Source organism: Pagrus major, chromosome 2, assembly GCF_040436345.1.
Source record: "Pagrus major chromosome 2, Pma_NU_1.0".
In the NCBI taxonomy this organism is placed as follows: Eukaryota; Metazoa; Chordata; class Actinopteri; order Spariformes; family Sparidae; genus Pagrus; species Pagrus major.
Genome location: NC_133216.1, coordinates 6,948,820 through 6,973,234, shown reverse-complemented (window position 1 = coordinate 6,973,234; position 24,415 = coordinate 6,948,820). Strand labels below are relative to the sequence as shown.

General features: G+C 42.2%; 1 protein-coding gene across 1 annotated transcript; it reads left to right on the top strand.

The window, feature by feature from the left end:
* Nucleotides 1–1,009: 1,009 nt before the first annotated feature.
* On the top strand, nucleotides 1,010–21,498 carry mtus2b (microtubule associated tumor suppressor candidate 2b). Its single transcript, XM_073485327.1, has 14 exons — nucleotides 1,010–2,800; nucleotides 3,017–3,212; nucleotides 3,912–4,127; nucleotides 9,827–9,973; nucleotides 11,781–11,879; nucleotides 12,924–13,123; nucleotides 18,926–18,992; nucleotides 19,554–19,768; nucleotides 20,042–20,147; nucleotides 20,233–20,306; nucleotides 20,395–20,493; nucleotides 20,590–20,709; nucleotides 21,003–21,100; nucleotides 21,291–21,498. Exons 1-14 carry the CDS (start codon nucleotides 1,010–1,012, stop codon nucleotides 21,496–21,498), a joined length of 3,636 nt encoding a protein of 1,211 aa, XP_073341428.1.
* The last annotated feature ends 2,917 nt before the right edge of the window (nucleotides 21,499–24,415 follow it).

The window sequence follows — 24,415 nt, the reverse complement described above, 5'->3', positions numbered from 1 at the left end:
CCTCTCTGATAAGTGATGTTCATAAAAGCCTGCCTCTGTTGTACTCCTGGTCAGCTTTCAGTCAGCGAGGACTATAGTTCTGGCAAATATCTAACCATTAGCAGGCAAAGGCTTGTCCTAGTTTTGGGGTTTGTTTGTAATCATAAGTTCCTGGATGGCTTCTGAAAATAGATCAGACAGAAACACACTCTGGGAACATGTGTTATGTTGTTCCCAGCGTCAGTATACTCCATAGAGTATATTATTGTACTAGTTGAGTATAGAATTCAGTTACATTGTTTAAAATACACTTCAGACTAGTAAAATATGATTTTCTAATGGAATTTCCTTTTTTAAATCGACTTCAGAAGCTTGTCTTTTGAATGAGTATGGCACAACAGAGAAGATAATGGTCGGGTGATGGGGTGCTGCTGACAATTCTGCCACTTGGTCAGCAGTTCATTTCGGGTATCACCTATACAATTACCAACAGCTAATGAGAGGCTATCACATGACCCAGATTATAAAATAACTGACGTCAAGTAGAAAATAAGGAAACAATGAAATAACATGAGATGAGACATAAAAACGTGCATGCACGCATCATGCAGACATCCATGTATATAATGTATGTATATGAATTAAAAAGGAAAAAGATTGGAGCCTATACAGGAAAAAATCCTAGTGATGTACTGGAGCAGATGGAAATACTGAAGTCTTCTTCATTTTGATGTTGAGAAAAGTTGAAACCTGTTCAATATTTGGTTTGTGATTTTGTTGATCTTTTTATTCATTATGTTTTGTTTCTATGCAGATAAGGACTCCAGATGTCATGAAGACCAAATGAGACATGATATTCAACACTCTGATTATTGCCATACTGGTATGAAAATGTGAAAATCAATTTGAGGCCCCTGCTGTGCCACTAAGACTCTTTGATGGGTGGACTGACTTTTTCCTGATTGATGCCATGGATGAGTGATTTTTAAGGTGCTCTTCAGGGCGCTGCAAACTCAGAGCTGTTTCCAAAATGTGTGATCGAAGAGAGCCCTTCGGTGAGGGGGAGGTGAGGAATAACAACCAGCAGGCGGGAGTGCCCGCTGATGGGGATGCCAACGCCAATGAGATCCGGACAGAGGATGGTAGGGGGACGGGTGATACTGGCACTCTGTCTGCTGTGACCACTGAGCAGACAGAGCAGGACAAAGTCATCATCTGGGGTACAGACTCCCAGTGTGACGACCCCGAGCTGGCTGAGTTTGAGATGCTGGAGTGTCAGGAGCTGGAGGCCTTCCTGGTGGACGACGGAGAGGACTTTGTCGGGCTTGCAGACCGGAAGGCCCTTCATGAACAGCCTTCATCGTGCAGCAAAGCCACAGTAGAACAGGAAACAGATGATAAGAGCAGAGAAGAAAGAAGGTCTGTCCTGCGTTGTGCCAGTGAGCAGGAATCCAGTGCCTCTCATGTCTCTGAGAGCAGAGAGGCTTCCAGGACTGAGTTAAGCTCTGAAGCTGATGTCTTTGTGACCTGTCTGTCCACCATTTCAAGCATGGACACTGCTGTGGACACTGCTGGCCGGACCCAGACGACAGACTCCTGGCACATCGCCTCAACCATTTCAGAAGACCTGACACTCATTTCACAGACTTGTAACACCGCCACTGAGATAGACATGCCCTCTAGAAGAGATGACCACCGCTCCAAAAGCACAAAACCCCGGAAAGATGTGGACATGAATTTGAATTCAACAGTTCACTCAGAAGTGAGCAATGGAGTTGTCATTGATGAGTGCAGGAAGAACAATAACCAGAGAAACAAAGCAGGGAATACCATTTCAGAGGGTGATTGTGATCAAGGGAGAAGCACCGAGCACAAGGGTTTACAGACTGCAAAAAAAGCACACGAAGAAAGCAACACTAAAATGGATAAAAGCACACAAGCTGATGAGGCTCCTGATGTGAACTACAGCCCACACAAAACAGGTATAAGGGGGGCTCAGTCATCGATTGAATCCAAAGCCATAAAGAAACAAGGATCATTTGATAACTCGTTGAAAAAACAAAATTCCTTTGACAGGGGTTTTAAGAAGCAGCCATCGTTTGAGAATACCTTCAAGAAGCAGCTCTCCTTTGATAACAGCTTAAAAAAGCAGGGCTCCTTTGAGAACACCGTCGCCACCAGCTCTTCAAGTCTGGAGAGAAGGAAGCCATGGGGGAGCCCGAGCCGACCAGCAACTCCTACTTCCCCTAGAACTACCTCCTCTTCCCCCAAGAGACGTCCGCCTGGTTCTCCAGCCAAGGTCCAGGGCATCAGGGCACTGAGCCTGGAGCGCAGCGACTCCCCTCAGAGAGGTTTAAGTCAAACAGTCAAACCTCTGGGTAAGACAAGTTTGAGCAGCGGTATCCCCAAACCTGTCATGTCTCAGCAGAAAGAGCCAGAACCCAGGAGGTCTTCTCCTCCACAGAAGCCTAAAAATGTCCGACCAAAAATCATCACCTATGTCCGGAAGAATCCTCAAGCAAAACCGCAATCGACAGATGCCCCACATGAAGCGTCTACAATCCCACAGAGGCTGTCCTCTTACTCCAGCCCGCAAGTTCAGAAAGACCAAAAGGTTGGTCCTCAGCCTAAATCCACACCGGTGCTATGTTCCTCCAACCTGCTGTTTGACAAGTATCGACAGGAGATGCAGAAGACGGGGTACTATTCTCCAGGCATGGCTGTGACTGGGGTGAAACCTCCGAGCAGCTCCGTCCTTCAGAGGCTGAGCGGGAAGTCGGACAGTTTTCATGAGGATATGCCTGAGAAATATCTACAAGAGGTGAGGAATGGACCTTTGATCTGATAAACTCACACAGCACAACTGCAGAAAGTTCCACAAACATTTTTCTCTTTAAACATCTCAAAACTTTTTTATAATGCAAATAAGATGCATATTTTTTTATACATATATGACACCTTTATTATATCATTGCCTACTTTATTGCCTGTCAGTTGAAGTCTTTATTGTGACTGACTGTGTTGTAATGTCCCTCAGCAGCATGTTTCCCAAGAAGGAGGCAGTGTCTACCGCTCGCCCAGAGCTCTGAGGCCTCAGCTCGGGTTAGGGGCGGTCACCAGGCAGCCTGCAGCCAAGGCAAGAGTTCATCAGACAGGTCAAAGGTCGGCCACGGCCCCGAGCCATTCAGCTCAGGCAGCCGGAGTGTCCACACAAGGCTACCAGGACTCTGCAGGTGAGATGGTGATCTGCATAGTCTGTCCAAAGTGAAGTTTTACTGTGACTTCAGTCAAGGTAAAAGTGCTCATGTGGCGTCAGCATATGTTTTGTGTTATTTGTTCATAAGAAGAGGAAAATAATCTAACGTGCTTGTGTTGTAAACATTTCGACCACTGTGGGGAAATAACATTATGACAGTTTTCTCACTTCTCTGCATACTTTGCTATTCTGTGCATGTCCCATCCGCTTGTTGTCGAGCAGCAGAGAACTTATCGTCTTCTTCTTGCTGAATGATTTACCACATTTTTTTCTCCCTGTCATGCTTATGGATGAGGCTTGGCTTTTGGCACCTTATCTCTTTGAAGTGCAAAACATTTCATTGCAATGTAACTCACACATCCTACCAACTCGCACTGAATATTTCTACTTGCTCACATTATAAGTTATAATCTAGTAAACTTCCAAATGGGGATGTCTTATTAATGTGCAATTTCCTCACTGAATGGAAGTTGTTGTGTGTTTACATCTATGTGTGTCGCCTTATAGCTGCTCAAGACATGTGAGTCTGTTTTTCCTGCAGATCCCAGAAGGATGTTAGTCGTGATTAGTAGCACATTCCCTCCCAATAAGAATGTTAATTTGGCCCTTATCTCAATCGGTTTTGAGATTCAACCACTGCTACTATAATATTGCATATTTTCCAATCTATCTCCAGGAGAGCAAAAGAGGTCAGGAGACAAAGGTCCGGAGACCGCCCCCAAGAGCCTCCTGCTCAAACCAGGCCAGTCCGGTCTCCGTCCTCCAGGCTTCTCCGCCCTGCCAGCTGCCCGTCTGGCCACCTTCGGCTTCGTCCGGAGCTCCAGCGTCTCGTCTGTGTCCAGCAACCAGTCGAACGAAAGCAGTCAGAGTGATCCCTGCCGACCTTCTCAGCGTAAGTTACAATACTTAGCTTAAAATGTGTGCGGCTGGAAAGAGTTCCAGACAAAGATAATTCAGACATCAAGCAGTGCTGTCTGATTAAAATGATGTTCCACAGTTCTGTTTTATTTTATCTGCATCTCCTTATTGTTCACTGGTAGTCGCGGCTGCCCCTGCCATCAGTTACTATAGTAACAGCCACTCACTTCCTTTCAATTTTCGTTCGTTTTTCACAAGTAGGCGCTGAAAGCTGCTGCAGCACAAGGGCTTTGATGAAGAAATCTTCAAGTCCCTCTCCTCCCTCTGCTGCCTCTCCTCAGCCTGCGTACTGCAGCATTTTATCTAGATCAGATCCTGGTACCCAGCCCGACATCACCGCTCATAAACTTCCTGAAGCCTTCAGTCAGAGGAATCAGTGCTGGTAAAAATCAAGCTGATTATCTCTGTGTGGAAGAGAGATATAAGAAATGTGTCAGAAGGAGCTGAGAAGTTGTCAGTAGAGACTTCATTATTTTTTTCAGAGAAAGCACTTACTGAATCTAAGCAGTGTATACTGTACAGTATGTGTTGTTCTTCAGAATGGAGCTACTGCATATGTATCTACTGACGCAAATCAACTATTGTCTGAAAACTGCTTAGGCTACTGTAAAGTGATCTTTCTCCCTCCTGTTTGTCCATTGATTCTGAGTCTCAAGGATTACACCTCAGCAGCTGCACTGAGTCAATGTTTGCCTCTTAGCTAGTTTTTCCATAAATGTAGACTGACCAAATTAAATTACCTCAAACCTCAAAGACGTTTAGATGTCTAAATAAGGTGTTTGCCAAAATCAATTATGTAATGTAGGGCGAATATTGTCATTATTGTTTAATCTGCATGATGAATCGATTCGGAGTCAGAGACATGCTCTGTGATTTGGCATAAAGTTAGGTTAGCTTGCTCACGTGATGACATGAGGAATCATGGGTAGTCTATCATCAATGTTCTTATCTAATGTTGTTATCAAAAAAGATGGCAATAAATTTTACTATTCAACTCATCGTTACAGCTCTATGGTGTACACGTTACCATTTCTTTAAGATTAGTCTATAAGCTCATGCAGAGTCTCCCTGTGTATCTGTACTGGGTGAGTTAATGCCGTCACCACATTTGCTCCAGCCTCAGACAGCTGACTGCTGCCTTTCCCTGCTCACCACTTTTACCCTCTTAATCTGACCTGCTGGATTCAGACACTTCCTTAAGCTGCTTGTGCAGGCAGGCTGCTCAGACTGGAGGAAAAAAGAAAACAGCTGTTGTCTCATGCAGGCTGTGCACCAACCACAGTAAATGCTTCACATGTCAGCAGCAGTCTCGTCTTCCCTTTTTATAATCCTTGAAATGAAGAAGTGGTGCCGGTGCCTGCAGCATGTGACGAAAAGAGAGAGTCGGGGTGTAGCGAGACAGGATAATCTATGAAGCTGTTTTTACCCCGACACCTCTGACCAGCCTCTGTGGATCTCCTCAAACTTTCACCACAATCAAGCCAGATAATGGTCTTCCTTTCCTTCCTCCTCTGTGTCCCTCCTAAAATGCTCCACTGTACACATTACTGGGTTATTTTGTACCTTTTTTAACGGTGCTTCTTCAGAAAACAACTACAGGTCATGATGATAACCTGCCGTCATGTAAGTGTGGTCTCATCTGTCTTTTATTGCCATTGTTGTCTTTGTTAGCTTCTCTGTGGAGCTGCAGTTCAATTCCTTTCTGCAACATAAAGGAAAATGTTATTCTGTTTGTGCTGAAGAGAATAGATGGGTGTCTACCGGATAGTAAAGCACTTGGGAGTAGCTCAGACAGCATATACAGAACTGGCAGCTTGCATATCGGTGCTTCCCTCCAGGCGGTTGGCTCAGACAGCGCCGCTCTATTAGTATGCCACCGTATGCCTCAAACGCAGCAGCGTTCAACGGGGATTCACTCCAGCAAAACGTTGTGACTGGGAGTGAGTACATGCTCTCAGAGTAGAGGATTCAATAATGAATGCTGGTGACATATTGGATTCATCTGTCCAGTTAGATCATCAGAGCCTGTTCTGAGCTCAGGATGTCCACTACTTGGACAGGAACATACGGGAGTTATATTCTGTGTGTTTGGAGCGTATTTTAGTTTTACTTTTGTTAGAAGACTCTAAGCTATTTTAATGGAGTAGTCAATGTAAGTAAATTAATCACTTGAGTTGTTTATCCAGCAAAAATGCCAAACATTCATTGTTTCCAGATCCTCAGTGTATCTGTAATTGTGTCTGTTGATGTTCAGACAAAACAAGCAATGTAAATGCTGCTCTGTAGACATGGTATATCTGCTAGTTACTATATACTTCATAATCCAACTTTGTGCTTTGGGCACCAGCTCCAAGTGAGCCTTCACAGCAGTTGAAGCAGCACAAATCTCTGTGGCATGTTATGAATATTAAGCCCTCCGTTCCTGTGGATCAGTCGCCTCCCTGTCGTGTCTTGCAGGAAGAAATATCACAAGTGCAGTTTTTGACAGGAGAGTCTCTCCAACCCTCTGGTGACTGTGGGGCCATTCTGTCTTTTTAGTTTGTCTTCTCAAGAGAAGATCTGATAAAAACCTGTGAGATGAAACAGTGCAGATTAAATGAAACATTGCCATGTAGTATTCTGTCTTTAGACAAAGAGCTTAAACAAGGGCTTCATGAATTTCTTCTCAGTCCAGTTAAACACTTATTTGTTGCCTAAAATGTATCTGGAGGGATTTCAGAATATATAGTATCGCTTCCTCTTAAGAATACACCAGATACCAATATTTGATTTTTATTCAACCATGCAGGCGCTCTGAACAGATTCCTCTGACAGTTTGACTCACCGAGGATCACAACCTCATGAGTCCTTCTGGTGGCGCTGAAAGTTCCTCAACTAACTTGCAGTGAAGAAGAAAAAACTCACAGGGGTAAATTACAGACAGTGTGGATCACAGATTGAAAAGTTTTTAATGAGCCATAGTTATATACTTCTATTAAAAGTTTTAACTCCAGAACTGTTCTGCTGTCAGGCATTTTGTGAAACTGAAAACACAATGCAGCGATTAAATACAAAAGTTCTGCTTTTTGCCTTTTTTTGGTCTATTTTTCCTCTTTCACAAAAGTTGTTTAAAACGGAAAAGTTGCTTTTTTAAAGTTATTTTACTCTGTTGAAATACACAGGTCTACATCTGTCATTGCTTTCTTGTTCTTTGACATGAGCATGTTTAATAATGGGATGCTAAAATCATAACAATATTCCATTCATTTCTCATTTCTTAATGTAAATATTAATATTTTTAATAATGCACTGGGTTAGAGGATTCCTTGTAGGCCTATAATTCACTTACTAGTTCTTAATCCATTTCATATCCAAGAAAAGGTTAAGAATAGAAAAAAGAATAGAACTGATGCTGAATTGAGTCGAATCATATTAGAAATCAAATCGAACCTTGTGAATTGAAATAGAATCAATATGGGAAATCAGTGAAGATACCCAGTTCTAATCAGTTCTAACCCCAAAATGCACAACATAACAGAGTTCACACTGGTGTCCGACTGCACTTTTCTCTTGTATGACGTGTGTATTTCTGTCACTTATAATTAGATAAAAAAAGAATTGAAAAGAAATGACAATAACTCATGTTATTCAGATGATATCTTATCTGTCTGAATGTGTGTTGCTCCAATATTTGCATCACACAGAGCAGACAGCTTAATGAGAAAAGCAAACTTTAGATAAAGAGGAATTATTGAGGAGTAGCAGATATGATCTCAGAAAGACAAACACAGTGCTTGTATTTAGTGTGTTCTCACTGCTTGTGAATCAGTCACCAGCGGAGTAAAGTCCTTCTTGCCTCACACTGATCAGAGGATGCTTACAGCAGGGGATGGATTCATACTGTACATCCAGGCTCCAAACAAACATTTAGCAGTGTGAGTCAGCCTCCAGCTGTCTCCTTCAGTCAGTCTGTTTCTTGGCTCAGTGGCCTCCAGTTCAGCAGGAAGCCCTTGGGAAAATAAGCATCTGCTGACTCTCCCAGGTGAGGAGAGTTACTGTGATCCCGCTGGAGGTTTCACACAGGTCCCGGGCACGTTCGGCGACTTTCTGATCTGAATTTGTTATGATATGGACACTCTTTTGTGTATTCTACTACAACAGCTTGTCGTTTCAGCTTTGATTTCAGGCTCATGAGTGATCCGCTGACTTATTCAGAATAATTAATTGAAGGCCACAGACCTGTCCTTCCTGCCTCTTTGAGGGTACTGAGTTACCTGAAGGAGCAGCATGTGTCAGCACTGTTATTGATTGAGAAGCTGAATATTTCATGATAGTAATTGGAGCTTCCCCTTTCCCTGACAAAGTAAGCCTAAATGCTGAGTTCTCTACATAGTGCAGGAGTCCAGAGACGGTCCACAGTTTATACAGAATTATATAAAACAATCAATGAAGATGTGTAACGACCGCGAGGATCCTCCTTCCGTTTGTTCCTGGTGATGTTTTTCTGGTGGGCTACTCGATGCTGCAGCCTGAGTTTGTCTATGAATCAAAGCCTTTCATATCCACAGAAAGCTAGAGGCACAACAACAGCTGTTATGAATAATTAAGATGTTTGCACGATTCTGCTTCTCTTGGTAAATTTCTTCAGTTCAGAGGAAAAAATACTCTCCAAGGAAAGACAGTGATCTGCCGGTACTTGATCCTAAAAATACAAAAGAAATACACCATGGTACTTCTCACTGACTAATGAGGAATCCCATGATCCTTTTACTGTTTTGTAACTAAAAGTCAGTCAGGTAATTTCAAATCTAACCACATTTACAGTAATGTATTCAAGCACTGCGGGCACTATAACTGTAGCCTATGAATTATGAAAAGGGTAATACATCGACTAATTAAAGCTGTGATTTCCCCAAACAGCTTTGATCATTACAAGCAAGACCCAATATGAGAAATGCAATATCAAGAGCATATTATGCAAAGTTCGTAGCAGCCCAGTGTTGTCCAATATATCTCAATACACAGTATAAGCTGAGAGGTGCTGGACATTTCTACACCATTCTCACTCGACTAACAGAAAAAAATGTAAAAACGTGGAGTGATTGAAAGCAGATGTCAGTGTTGTGTCCACTCACACATTCCTGTTCAGACTCACAGGGGCCTGGAGCGTCTGCCAGCATGCATTAGGCAAAAGGTATGAGTATGGGTATCGGCAGATATCCAAATTCAGGTATTGGAATCGGATCGGAACTGAAAAAAGTGGATGGGTGCATCTCTACTGCACACTGTCCAGCAGCAGTTATAGGTTCAAACCCAGGACTCTGTTATTGTGACACAGCTGTACTAACCACTGAACCACTGCTTATGTAAGAAGAATAAGGCATGAAGCATTGATGTGGGACATTTTATAATACTCTAGTTGTGAAAGTATGTAGATGGGCCAGATTGATTAAAATCTTTTTCTATTTCGAAACAAACCAACAAAAGAAACAGGCAATATTAATTACATGTTCGAACAGGAGTGGGAAGAAGTGTGAACTTATCTAATCCCACCTCCTATCGAAACATGGACACCACCTGTCAGCCTCCTTCAGTCTGGTTATATCCTTCCTGTGAACAGTAACCTCATTTCAACATTTTGACACAATCACTGACTGTGTTTTTCTGTTCTCTGACATCCTTCCTGCTCTGCAGATCCCAGCAGTGGCAGCGATGACACACCTCTCCACAAAGCGACACCGCCCCCCACTGAAGCCTCCCATCCTCAGAGCCGGACTCAGCCTCCCAACGCCCCCAGCCTGCAGCGCCGCAGCCTGCCGCCACAGCGCAGCTCCCCGCTCGGTACGTCCAGCAGAAACAGGCTTCATGGTGCTCAGTTTTTCTGCATGTAGTGATGTAGTGAGTTCAAGGTCACTGGTGTTCCCAAGACCCTTGAGATTGGATGTGTGAGCGTGTGCTGGCAGGGCTGTCAGGCGGAGGTGGGATGTGGGGGTGACATTGCTGTCAGCACTCAAACGGCTCATGACGACAAATTCACACATTGGTATTCAGTCTTTAGCGACTGTCAGAGAGATTGCTGTTTTTAATGTTATTTTTTCTCTGTTAAGGTTAGTGAAGTTGTCATAATGGAGCATGATGACGGTTGCCGTGCAGGGTGTTTACAGATGCTGGTTTGCTGGTGTGTGAATGGACCTGTATTCTGTTTGAGACAAATTTCATTTTGCTACATTTTCCAAAATTAGTCGGACCATAACACCGCTAACCAGGCAGAAATGAAAGAATTTATGGTTGTTAGTTCCCTAACCTGCTTCAGGCAATTCATTTACATATGAGACACTCAGGCTTGTGGGAATTTACTGTGTGTTTAAATGGCTTGGTTGACAGCTCAGCTTTCTCACCAGGGTGTTCAATGTTAATTGTGTTCGAACAACGGGGAAAAACATACAGTAGCCCTTAAAAGGTCATCTGTATGTACTTTCAACAGTGACTCTGCAGCAGTTTGACTGATTAGCCCTCTTGACAGACAATAAGAGTCCGCTGTTCATGTCAGATTCCCTGTGAGGGATCTAATAAAAGCTTTGAAGAAGGAAGAAAACAGAATGAAACATAGTAAGCCTAGAAAACTCCTGCTGCAGTGCATCTGAACTGTTGCTCAGCATTGCATCACAGCACTGATACAGTCCCACATTCTGCTCCCTCTCTGCTGATGTAGGCGTCTTTGTTGGTAGTCGTTGCACCTTGTGGCCTGTGTTGGCATCTTTGCAGTGAATGTGGAGTATCGACACCATCCAGTGGTCACTGAGTGTATTTCTGTGTTAGACAGGAGCCGACTCAGCTCCCTGCAACAGAACCTGTGTGAGCAAATGAGGCAGCAGCTCCAGCTGGTGGCCACTGTACCACACTGTGCCTCATTCATACGTTTTCTCACTTGAGGTTCTTTTGGTTGATTTTTCCAGAAGCAAAAAAAAAAAAAAAAAACCTTTAAAAAAAAAAAGTCATTTTGAACACCTTTTGGAGACATTTTATGTTTTTTACACTGTTTTCATTACACACATAGGTACCAAATTCTCTCACAGGACAGTTAAGGGTTAGTTGTCTTGCTCAAGGTTACCTCGTCCCCACCTGACTAAGCTACTGCTGCCCTAAAGCTAAAAAATACCCCATTACAAGTTAATGTTCATAATTTCAAATGATGCCTAAAAGTGCAGAAGTATAGTCAGCAAAATAAACCAAAATTCTCAGAAATAATCATACTTATTATACGGAAAAATCTTGAGTGATCTTTAATGTATAAATGGATTATTATCACTGGTGCATTATTGTGTAAGCAGCATTTTAAATGCTGTAGCAGATGACATCAAGATCAACATCAAGATGAACCCTATTTTATCTGCTTTGCATAAATTAAACCATAGTTTATTATTGATTGATTGTACTTTAATCTGTAGAAATAGGTAGCCATTTATAAACTCGATATTTTATGTGCAAAGTTTTAATCTGTTAAGTAAATTGTTACCTTAACAGTCAAATAAATTGAAGTAGAAGAGTAAAAATAGTAATATTGAAACAATTAAATAATAAAAATGAAATAATACAAAACAATGTGTGCATTATAAAATGTAATGAGTTCTGTTTTCTTTCCCTACAGCCTCGAGGAGGGAGATGCAGAAAGACGTAGAAGCTGTGTTGCCACCAAACTCGTCTCCTAAAAGATTTGCAGTGGTTTCACCCAAACCACAATCTCCTGGTGAGTCTTACATATCACATTACAGTCTGTGTGGGTGTGTTTGTGTGTGTGTGTACACATACACACATACTGTATGCACATACAGTACAAGTGATATTGTGTGTTTGGTTTGTTCCAACGAGGTGCACACAGAGAAAGCAGCACTCTTGTCCTTCAACCTCGACTGTCTCTTTAAAATTTACAGTCATTTTCTCTCTCTCTCTCTCTCTCTCTCTCCCTCTCTCTCTCTCTCTCTCTCTCTCTCACTTTCGCTCACTCACCTCATTGCCTGCTGTTGTCATAGCAACAAGCCACAGTGGCTGTAATGCTGGGATGGTTCCTTTGGTAACAATCCTGCTGGGTCAGATTACCACAGCAAGTCAGCATTTTGTCCACTTCTTAGAAACCAGTCAGACAGACAGACAGACAGACAGAGTCTCAGGACATGTGATAAAGGTTTACCACACACACACACACACACGGTACACTCATATCTTCTCAGTTTGAGTGTTTCGAGGTGAGACAAGAAATTGTCTGAGCAGTGAGGAGACTTGGATACAGTAAGTGGGAAGTATCATTTGTCCCTGTGGGAGCATACAAACCACTGAGGTTTCAACCAGTCCACAGTTAATTTGTTTGTGTGTGTGTGTGTGTGTGTAAACTGAGAGAGAAAATACTGATAATACTATCTGCAGCATATATCGGCTATTTGATATTGCTATTATAGACCAACTAACGACTATATTGTGGTTGTTTTTTCATTCCCAGAAGAACACAGAGTACAGTTCTAATCCAAACACAAAATATTCCATTAAAAGTGATATTAAACACAAAAAAGCAAGAAATCCTTAGAATTATAAGAAGCTGGAACCAGCTAATAATAAACATTGTCCTTGATAAATCACTTATTCATGATCAGAATTGTTGTTAATTCATTCTCTGTTGACTGATAATCAGTGTTGTTGTCACATTAGTCTTCCTGTTGGTAATGTTTGTGTTTGATTCCCTACTTACATACACATTGAGTAAAAAATCATTTCATTCCTCTGCTGTCTGTTTCTATAGTCCGTGGGCGGACAGCAGCAGCAGTTCCTGGAGCAGTTCGGACTGAAAGGGCCCAGGAGCTGGACCGGGCTCTGATCCAGCAGCTGAGAGAACGTTGTGAGCAGCAGGCCTTGCAGCTGGAGAGCCTTCAGGCCCAGTTAAAGAAGGCCTCCCTGTGCCTGGACGTCTTCAGCATCACCACCCAGCACTTCTGTCAAAAGGTAGGCTGCAGGAGAGATCTGGGACCACAGAGGAGTTGACGTAAAGTGAGGCAAACTTGGTCTTTCCTCCACTTTGACAGCCACATACAGTGTTTTTTAAAAAAGGAACACAGTGAAAAATCACAATGTTTCCCAGAGCCTTAGTTGAAGTCTTCAAATTGCTTGTTTTGTACAACTGGTCCAAAACCACAAATATATTCAGTTTACAATCACAAAAGACAAAGAAAAGCAGCAAAACATTAAAAGCTGGAAACACAACATGTTTTGTATCTCTGCCAGAAAAATGACTAACACAATTATGTAATTTGCCAAAATAAATGCTGATGATTTTTTTATTTGTTAATCGTATCGTTGATCTAAACTAATAATTTCAGCTCTGTGTCAAACACACTGCGGTTGCCTATTCTAATGCTGCACACTCTAAACTGCAGTTTTTCTCCGTGAATGTTCGACTGCAAATAAATATTTAGCCGATGAAATCAATTTCTTGCAAAAAAAAAAAAATTCTTTGAACTTAAATTGTAAAACAAGCAGGTGTCACATCTCTGAACGTTTATGGAGGTTCAGCTCTGACGTCCAAGATTTGGGATCTTTGCATTCAGAAGGTCACTTCTCAGAAAAGAATCCCAAACTAGCCCCTCAGCTGTAATTGTGAAATAATCAGATAAGTTAAATTACAGATGTCATGAATTGGAGCTTTTCTTGCATTATTAAGTTTGATGTTCAGCAGGGATGGATTTTCAAAACAGAGTTTGCTTGCAGCTGCATTATTGTGTAACAGTAGCGTAACTTAATGAAGTAAATGTACCCTTTGTCATGGCGGATGCTCATGTTTCAAATCTCTGCCAGTTGTTTTTCATGCCACACTGAAACAAACAGAAAGAGTGGTTCACTTACATTGGGACATAGTAAATATAAAAAAATAAATGAATGCTTTGGAAAAAGTTTTACAAAGTGGTTATAGTGTTGTGAAATAAACAGAAGGCAGTTTGAATATGTTTGTGTCAAGTGTCATGCAAACAGAATCCTTTCACGGAAACTGCATCTGCTTCATAATGGTTAATCCTCCGATGATACATTTTGCAGCCATCTTCCATGCTGATAAACACAAACCTGCTGTCTGAAAATACAAAGGAGGAGCTGTTGCAGACTTCAGAATGCAACTACAAAGTGTGACGAGTCCAATAGCTCAAATGACACCTGCAGCACCTGGCTTTTGTTGTCGACATTACTTTGTTCATAAAGCAGAAAAAGTCTCGTCTGTTGTGGCTTTTTGAATGTGCAGCGGGATCTGTCAGTATCTGTACGGGGGATTCTCAAAGGTTTTTCCACTGTGGCTTTTATTAGCATTAGCATAGAGATGTGTGGCATTTCATGTTGGTACCCCTGCTGGATGAACATATTTTGAAATTTATTTCAAATATCTGGTTTGAGGTGTCTCATGAGTATTCTCTCGTTGTGTAAGATAATCACTGCCAATGGTTTCACCATCATACAGCTCCAGATGGTACAGACTGTCTGCACACTGTGACTGAGTGTGTTCTGCTTCTCAAACCTGGATTATGCATTCGTTTCTTGCCCTTTCCTGCTCCTCTGCTTGCGTTTCATCCATTTCCCGGCCCCACCCACGGGTTCTGCTCTACACTGGGAGATGATTAATGAGATTAGAGCTGCCTGCCTGGTCCTCGCTGTGCTTTAAGTGAGAGTGATTGTCAGACACTGGCAGAGTACCCACCAAGGTCCTTGGAAATACGTTCATCTGAGATATATCTGCAAACTTTGGAGGGGATATGCTATTTAAAAATTATCCTTCAATTTGATTTTTTGAATTTGATCATGACAAAATGGCAGTGTAACTGATTTCCAGATGTAAGCTACAGGTGCACTCGATCACCTGTAAGTCGGTTTTTAGGGGAATAGAGCATTAAATCTTGCCTGATATTGACCAAGATATATTTCTGAATTTCTATGCGCTGACAGCTGAGGCTTTCATAATCTAGTTATCTAGCTCTGTTCATTACTGCTCATACGTGTCCTTGTTCTGGATGGCTGATGAGCTTTTTGAATGTTTATTGTATAAATGAGACTCATAGAGGAAATAGAGAAACTATTAATGTTCTTTTGCATGATTTAAAGAGCTTTGTCCTGTATCTTATTGAGCTATAATGGGCAGTTAGATTTGTTTTGCTGGAGATTGTACATCCATAGCTGTAATCTGGAGGTCATTGCTTCAGTCAGAACTATACAGAGGAAGTTATTTTCTATTAAGCATGTGTTTGATCTGATAGTGAAATTCCTGCATGTAGCTATTTTTCCTGAGCTGAGTAACAGAGCACATAATTGGCCACTTATTGATCATCTCCCTCCCCCGTCATCTCCTGCTCCACTCTTTTATTTTTTCTCAAAGATGCAAAAGACCGACGTGTGTGTGTGTGTGTCTGTGTGTGTGTGTGAATCGCTCCCTGCCATGCGTGTGAATGTGATACAGGGCGTGTTGCTGGGGGTTTAAGGGGAGGGCAGGCATAGAGCTGGGCAGGCAGTCTTTGTTCCAGAAGGGATAAACGCCGGTCGCAAACCAGGAAATGAGGTGAGGCTTCGGTTTTTCCCATCCCCATCTCTCCTCCCCTCTCCTTCCTTCGCCTGCTTCCCTCCCCCCTCTGCCTCTCTCTCTGTATCCTTCTCGCACTCGCATCTGTCACTGCTGCCTCCCCGCTCGGCTCAGGGATGCTGCCGTCTGCGAGCCGGGTATGGGCCATTGCTGCTGTAGGCTCCATTTCCTCCCTCTGCACTGTCTGGACCAAACGGTAAAAGCAGCATCTTCTGCAGGCAGCAGCCTTGTTTCAGCACAGAGGATTCCTTTATATATGTGTGGCTGTGCGCATGTGTGTGTTTGGTGAGGGGGGGTCTGAGGATGTCTATATGAGCATTATATTCACTTGTTTCCTAGAGACGGAGCTGGTGGAGAGAGTGTAAAGCTGCGCATGATTGTGCTGAGTCAAAGCAGGTTTATCTGTCGCACTGTCCCTCTTTCTTTTCTCTAAGAGTTCGCAGGGCCGTTACATAACATGCTATAGCTGCTGTGTTGTATTCTTATACATCTTCTGTAATGCTTGCTGCTTGTGTAGTTCTCGGTGATTACATGCAAGGAGAAGTTTAACATAGGATGTTTATTCTCTTGTTTACCTGATGCTGCTGAATTTCTCATCTACAAGACATCACATGTTTGGTTTCTCTTATAGAAATCACGTTGTAGTCGCAGCCTGTGTGTTTATTGGAGTCTGAATCGCTTCAGGACCAAAAAAGTCCAAACAAAGAGGTGCAGCTGCTCATTGGAAGGGTTTTATGGTCCCACTGAAACTGGGCTGATTACATGGATGCAGACTTTGGAGAGGTTAATTAACTCATTGTAGTCTCTTCTGGAGAATGAGCGTCCTCATTCGTTTGTGATGTATGGAGGAGAAATGCCAAACGTTAGAGGATTTGTGTCTTTTTTCTGTTTTATATCATTGTAAGCAGAATATCAGTGGGTTGTGGACTGTTTGATACAATCAAACCCTGGACAGTTTATAGTGATGAGCATTTTTTTTTACTATTTTACTACAGAACTGAAAAGCTGGCCAAAGAATCACAGAGATACTCAGCAGTACAATCAATAAGGGAAACAATCAGTTGCACCTGTGAGAATGTTGCCTTGGTGATATCCGATGGGAGAATTACAATGCAGGTCACATAACTCCCTGGAGGTCTGACTCGAGGGGGCGTCTGGGCCGGACGGGGGGAGATGATGAGCCGGAGCAGAGGTGGAGCTGAGAAGTAAGACATTTAAAAAAAACAGCCTCTGAGCATCCCTCATCCGTCGTGAGGTCACAGCAGTCTCTCTCTGTCCCTGATGACTGTATGTTCCACCTCTTAGAGGATGACATCATCACTGCCGAACATACAGTATACTACCTCATACATATTTCACCCACTGCTCTCTGTCTCCCTTTCTTCCTTTGTTTCTCGCGAGCACTGCTCAGTGATCTCTGATTTATCTGCAGTAACAGAGTGTGTCGCTGTCTTACCTCGTGTTTAGAGTTGAGATCAATAGTTATTTAACTGTCTGGTGTTCATTCCTTTGTGAGTAAAATCTGATCTGAGGGTGTCACATCATGAGGAGTCCTCAGGGCTGGTGCAGATGTTGTACATGATTACTTTTTTGTTTTAACAAAGTTTGTTTCGCAAATGCTGTAGGTGACTCTCACCATGAGGCATTTATTGTAGCTTAATGTAATAACTTTACCTGTTATGATCCATTGTGAACTAGAGGACATGCTGATGTTGAACCGTGGTGCTGCAGAGAAGCTAATAATGAACAGAAACGTTACAAATATTCAATATTAGATACTCTGATGTTGCTCCAGTGTGTGGGTGTAAGTTAAACAGGCTGACCTGCAAAAATAAACAGCAAAACAACCTAAAAAATGGCATCCAGCGCTCAAGTTTGAACTTGTGTCTCAGACAGTCGGTACAGATCCAGTCCTGCTTTGCACTGTCCCCTGTTGAGAAGGAGTCTTTTAGTTGTGTGGCCACATTTCGGTCAAAAATAAATTTAATCCACTGGGTCTTGACATCTTACTTGATTCTGCGGGTGGCGATGGTCACCTAGCTGGAAGTGGACGTTTAAATGAAGAACCATAAAGTGTCACATGGAGAGTGGCTGGCTTTTTGGAAAATCATTTCCTGGTAGACAGAGCAAGAAAAAAGCAGAAACGATGGTGTTTTCTGAAATTTTGTGGGTCTTTTTGCACAACATGTGACCTCTAATCATGTAATATTATCAAAGGTACACGACTGTAGCTTTGACTTTTTACCTTTAGCCTAGTGTTTTATGGCAAGTTATTTTAATAGAGTTTTAATTGTCGGGTTTATCAGTGAATCACAGCCTCAGTCAATCTCATGTGCATTCTGGAGGACAGACAGCGGCCTGCTCAGTCGTCCTCCTGGATCCACACACTTTACATATATTATATAATTTCTATCAGATATTCTGTCAGTGCACTTTGTGAACTGTGATTTTGTTGTTCTGGTCTGTATATGTGACATCTATTGCATGTCTGTCCGTCCTGGGAGAGGGATCCCTCCTCTGTGACTCTTCCTGAGGTTTCTTCCATCTTTTCCCCCACTGTTAAAAGGTTTTCCCTCGATTCAAGCGAGGGTCTAAGGACAGAGGATGTCGGTCACTGTACAGATTGTAAAGCCCACTGAGGCAATGTGATTGCGATTTTGGGCTCTATAAATAAAACTAATTTGATTTTGAAGGTTATTGCTGATTACAGTGTCTGACTGGTTACAACATGTTCTAACAGAGCTGTAATAAGGCTTACGAGGTATAAACACACCCATTATCAACGATAACTTTCAAACCAGGCGTGTTGATACTACATTTTTTGGTCAAAGAAGCTGCACTTGATACAAACATGCTCTAGGGATGTCCTTGTTGTAAGTAATCCTCTAATGCACATGTACCTGCCAACTTTTTAGGTTAAAAAATCTCTCTCTCCTCCTCGTGTTTCTCTGGTTTGCATAAAAATAATCTTAAGAGTGAAGCCCAATGGCTCAGTGACAAGCAGTGTCACCAAACAGGTCCTGCTGGGTTTGAAGCCAGAAAAGTGCTTCCCTCATAGACTGGGTGGACAAACTATTACAAACACCCAGTCCTGTGTGTGTATCAGTTGTACCACAGTGTTACTCTGCTGCAGGTGTTTCAAATCCATTGGTACAGCTCTGAGGTGTTTACTGCTGCATGTGTTTGCATTTCAGAGTGAGAGTGCCATTGTGAAGGAGAGGGAACTGTCCCTGGAGCTCGCCAGAATCAGGGATGAAGTGGGTAAGTGGGATACAGTGTGACAGATATGGAACCACAGGGAGGAGAGAAGGCAGTGAGTCACGCACCGCTTACTGCACATCATGTATTATACAGTATAAAACCACAAGGGACCAGAGGACGGACTGAATCCACTCTGCTGAGGACAGTCTGGGCACAGATCGAACACCACATACCCGACACTGTAGAAATGCTGCCATCATTGTTGAGACTTCAGAACATACTCTGACTCCTTTAGGACTTTTATTTTATTTATAGTTTTTTCAAGATTTTTCAAATAAATGAGACAAATCTATAGTTATTAATCTTATAGCCACAAATAGATACATTACCTCATCGCCATGCATCCTGGAAATAGGTAAGCTATCCAGTATAAGTTCTTTATTACGGGAGGTGATGGTGCTCATACTGCTCTTGTCCATAATGGGCCACAAGTTTCCGTAGCTGCTTTAACAAAACAAATTAACATCCAGACTTCACAGTACAATAATAAGTTGCTTCCCTGGTAGTTAGCACATGACCCCGAGAAACAAACTGAAGCATTTCCTTTTCGTTGTGTTCCAGCTTTCAGTGTTGCACACTGGGAGCAACTGCAGAAGGAGAAGCAGGAACTGGAGCGGCGTTTCGAGGCTGAGCTGCAGGGTTTGCGGGCTCAGCAGCAGAGGGAGCTGGGAGCGCTGGAGGAGCGGCTGAAGGCGCAGCACGTGGCCGAGGCCAAGAGCCTGCAGGCCCAACAAAGAGGCGAGCTGGAGGAGCTGCAATTCAAACAGCAGGAGCAGGTGTGTGCGTCTGGATGAAGACTGGTTCTGCATTCCAAATAGCATACTTTCAATTTTTACTTTTAGTACGTACTGCAGCTGCCCTTACGAAGTACTACTGTTGCAGGCAGTATGCATACAATTTAGACCCATTTCTTCATCGTAACATCGTGCCCTGACCATCATCCATGAAAATGTTAAAAGTATGTTACACAATCCATTCTGGTATATGTATAACAGTGGGCAGTATCAAGTTATTTCTGTGACCATTATTTGTTTCCATCTTGGCCCCAGATCGAGGAGATACGTGACGAACATGAGAGTTCCTTGATGGAGATGGAGATGGCTCACAATGACACACTGGCTACTCTGCAGGAGGAGCATGCCAGGACTGTGAAGAGTAAGCATTTCGACCATGTTGCTCTCTTTGACTGACACTCTGCTGCAGGTCAAGAGAAATAATGATACGTTATTTCTTGTGTCAGATCTGAAGATGGCCCATGAACAGCAGACAAAGTCTCTGGAAGAAGAGTTTGAAAAGATCAGACTGTCACTGCAGGTTAACACTTTTTTTTGCAAATAAATTGTATGATATATTATGTAGTTAGTGACAGTGATTAACAGGTTCATATGCTTGTGGTCACCAGGATCAGGTAGACACGCTGACATTTCAGAACCGCAGCCTCAGAGACCGAGCCAAGCGCTTCGAAGAAGCTCTGCGCAGAAGCACAGATGAGCAGATAGTGGTAACTGCTGCATGACAAAGTACAGGACACAGTTGACTGCTTTGGTGACGGTAGCTGGATACAACTTATGATTATGTTGTTGTCTGCTGTCACCAGGATGCTTTGGCACCATATAAACACATTGAGGAGGACCTGAAGAGTCTGAAAGAAGTTCTGGAGATGAAGAATCAACAAATTCATCAACAGGACCTGAAGATCTCAGAACTGGAGAAAATAGTAGGTTTCAAATTTCTGCTTTAGTTCAGCAGCTAAGGAAAACTGGTGCTTGGCTCAAGCTGTTGTGAAGCTGTGTTACAAATATTAAACTCAAACATAGAAGTTGTGCTAACCAGGGTGAGCTAATGATGACATCAAATGCACAAAGAGGGACCTATTTAGCATATCAGAGGAAGGTCTCCTTTGTAAACTAATATCAGTTCACATATCGCCTGTTTTTACTTGTAATGTGTTGTCCTACACCATTTGGAGAATTTAATGTTGTGCACTGTTTCTCCTGTGTTTTTGAGCAGGCTGAAAAGAATGTGTACCTGGAGGAGAGACTGCAGGTGTTACAGCAGCAGAACGAGGACCTGAAGGAAAGAATAGACAAGAACGTGGCTGTGTCCAGGTCAGAGAAGTCTAACTCAATTCAGAAGACACAGAAAACAATTATAGGCAAACATAGCAGTGGGCGAGCTAAATCTTGGGGTTTATCCAACTCTAACTGACAGAGGGTAGAACTTAGACCTTTTTTTTTTTTTTTTTTCAAGAAATGCAGCACATGTTAATCATGTTTTTCTGTCCCTTCTCTGTCTCAGGCAACTCTCAGCGGAGAACGCCAACCTGCAAGTGAACGTGGAGAAGGAGAGCAACGAGAAGAAGCGGCTGAGTCGCACTAATGAGGAGCTGCTGTGGCGTCTTCAGACAGGCGAGCTGAGCCCTCGAATGACTCCCACCTCCTCACCTATCCATCAACCCGCCTCTGGACCGGGCTCCCCTGCCCGCCCACACTCTTACCATCAATGATACCGTCATCGGAAGCTCTTGTATCTTTCTTTCATTCGGCATCGGAAGCCCTGATTTTTTTTAGACTCTTGGTTGAATGTTCCTCTCAGTTAAAAGGGTAGGATTTTACTCTATGTAGAGACACAGATACGTTTGTTTCTTTGGACATGTGACGCATTTCCAAAGTCCAACCCCAGGAATTTTCATCTCTGACCTAAAGAATTGTATTAATATTGAGGCCCGTATCGTTCAAAAGGGAATTCTCTGCACTCCTCTTTTTCTATTCCACCTGAACGCCACACAAAACAGACGTGCTGCAGATTAAAGACGTGGGCATTGTAGACTCCAGAGAGCAGGATCAGAGTCATGGTGCCTCATTCCCAAGTTTTTGCCTCCATCTTCATCACCACCTTCTCATCCAGCGCTCAGGATGATGGACGTACAAGACATAGCAAACATCAAGTGCAACAAAACGAACACAAGAAGCGCCTTTGCTGTCCATTTTTCTCCCACCAGCAACGTTTGTCAAGGCACAGGCGATACTTTGAGTACAGTCACAAACCTACCTACAGTCAGTCACTCTCAAAGTGTGGTTTCTTCTCTGGGGCATGTTTACCTTTTCATGCTGAAATATTTCATACATCAGGAGTGTATGAAAGACTACTTAGCCATCCAACCTCAACCATCCATCCGTCTTTAGATATCAGCCTTGACCCGAAATGTAAGATTACAACAACGTAACTCATTAATCCATCAAACTGCCAACACAGTGTAACTATGATACTGAATTTAATTTGTAAAAACTGTACATGGATTGCTCTCTTTAAAGCATGTTCTGTCTTCCAGTTATAATGCATTTTAGTTTTAGGATTACAGTGTGACGATGTGGAGCAGAAGGGTGAAGGGGCAACACGTCCTCATACAAACTGAATATGTCAATTACCAGTGACTCCCAAAACGACAAATATCCCCGTTTTCCAAAACAACAGAACCGTTACAGCGTACCAGCGAGAGGCGTACCGGACTTCTGTCGTACGTTTGCAGTTTGGTCAGCTTTTGGCAAGAAAACGACTTAGTTAGGTTTAGGAAAACACTTTACCCCAGCCCTCCATCCAGTCCTCCTCCCTTTGTGGTCAATTCTCTTCATATTACTTGACCTGACTTCCTCCATTGCTGCTGTAATATTTACTATGGCCACTAGAGGTCGCTGCCTATCAAAAAATGTAACCATGAGTGGTAATAAGCTGCTTTCACAGTCAACCTGTATGGTGTTTTTTCTGATGAGGATGGTCTGGAAGGGGAAACACACGTCACATCTCTTTTTTAATAAAACAGAGCAGGATTAAGTCAAATGAAACCAAGACATAAATCACTGTATTATACTGTTTCAGACTAATCTTGCATTTTTTTAATGTGAGATGTCGCCCCCTACCAGTCAGATCAGGAAAACAAAAGAATTTTCCTACAAAATGAAGGTGCAGGATCTGTAGAAACCACCAAAGAGTAAATCTTTCAACACAGCAGTTCATCGTGTACTGTAGCGGTCACATGTCTGGAGTTCAGTGCTGCAGAATCTGACATAAATGGTGCAGACGTCGCGGTTCTCGTCAACACGTTTTGACCTGAATGCATTTAAATCCAGTTTCTGTTCATTTTGTTGCAGACGCACAGTTTTCCATACTTTCTTTAAGTGAACCTTATCATCAGTCTTGCAGCTGACTCAAACTTTCTGATTGTTTCTGTGTCTTCTGAAAGTTACCACAGAAACCCTCATGAACAAAAAAACTAATATGGCATCTAAACATCAGTTTGTACCTCCAATTGACTCTCGGCAGAAATCCTTTGTTTTGAATTCAAAAGAAAAGAGAATCCTGAAAACCTGCAAGCTGTTACCTCATTTCTCAGTGTAGAGAATAATCTCAGGTCTTGAGGAGAATTATGAGTAATAGAAGGGAAGCAACTGCCATAACTGTTTTCTCAATTAATTATACTTTTGTTTTAATATACTTTGCTCATGTTTACATTACCACTCAGCTCAACTGTCTCCTGCAAGATAGCCTTTTCTATAAAAATTAGTTGGATGTACAGAATATGTTGAACTATTTTAAAGAGCATAGTGCAGTCAACACATATATGAAAGTAGATTGAAGAAATATTGCTTTATTATAATAATGTGATATAATAATCAGCACCCCCAGACACATACAATTAGCTCAAACAGAGATTTGGTTGTAGGTGAGATGCATTAGATGATATGATGTTTAACTTGGCTGATTGATGTTTAACAATATTTCCCTCCATCAGGTACTCTGATTGCCTCTGTGTCCTGTGGACATGACCTTGTGCTCATTTACTGAATGTTTGTTCGACACTAGAATAAGAAGTTTTGTTTACAGTTTACATCCAGTGTCAGAGAAGGTCGGTGTATCGGGTGGATGCTGGTACTTCAGTTGATTGTTTCAGGACTTCTCTTGTAAAGATTCAGTATTTCAGAAATTCATGCTCTGCGTAAGTTATATGAAAGCATGTCTTGATAATGTGCATTATTTTTGTTTTACATTTCTTGTGCATTTCATTTATTTATGTATTTATTTATTTGTCCTCCTCCAGAACTGCATCTGTAGCTTAACTGGTTAAATTATTGTGGTCAGTGATGAGACACTAATGTCTATTCTGTATATGTTGCACTTTGTATTTAAGTATTAAATCACAAGAACAAAATAAGGGTCCAAATGTGAGATTTGGTGTGGATTTATGTCTTTAAATACATAATTATTCTGTTCTATATTTTCCATTCTTACGTAGGAAAATGACATGAAACTATTCTTTTGTTTTAGTAAAAATAGAAAACTTTCTATAATAAGTTATAATGCATGAGCGTGCAGTTCAGCAGTAAAAACACAAGGCCTTCTGTACCATACGTTATCTTAAGAGATGC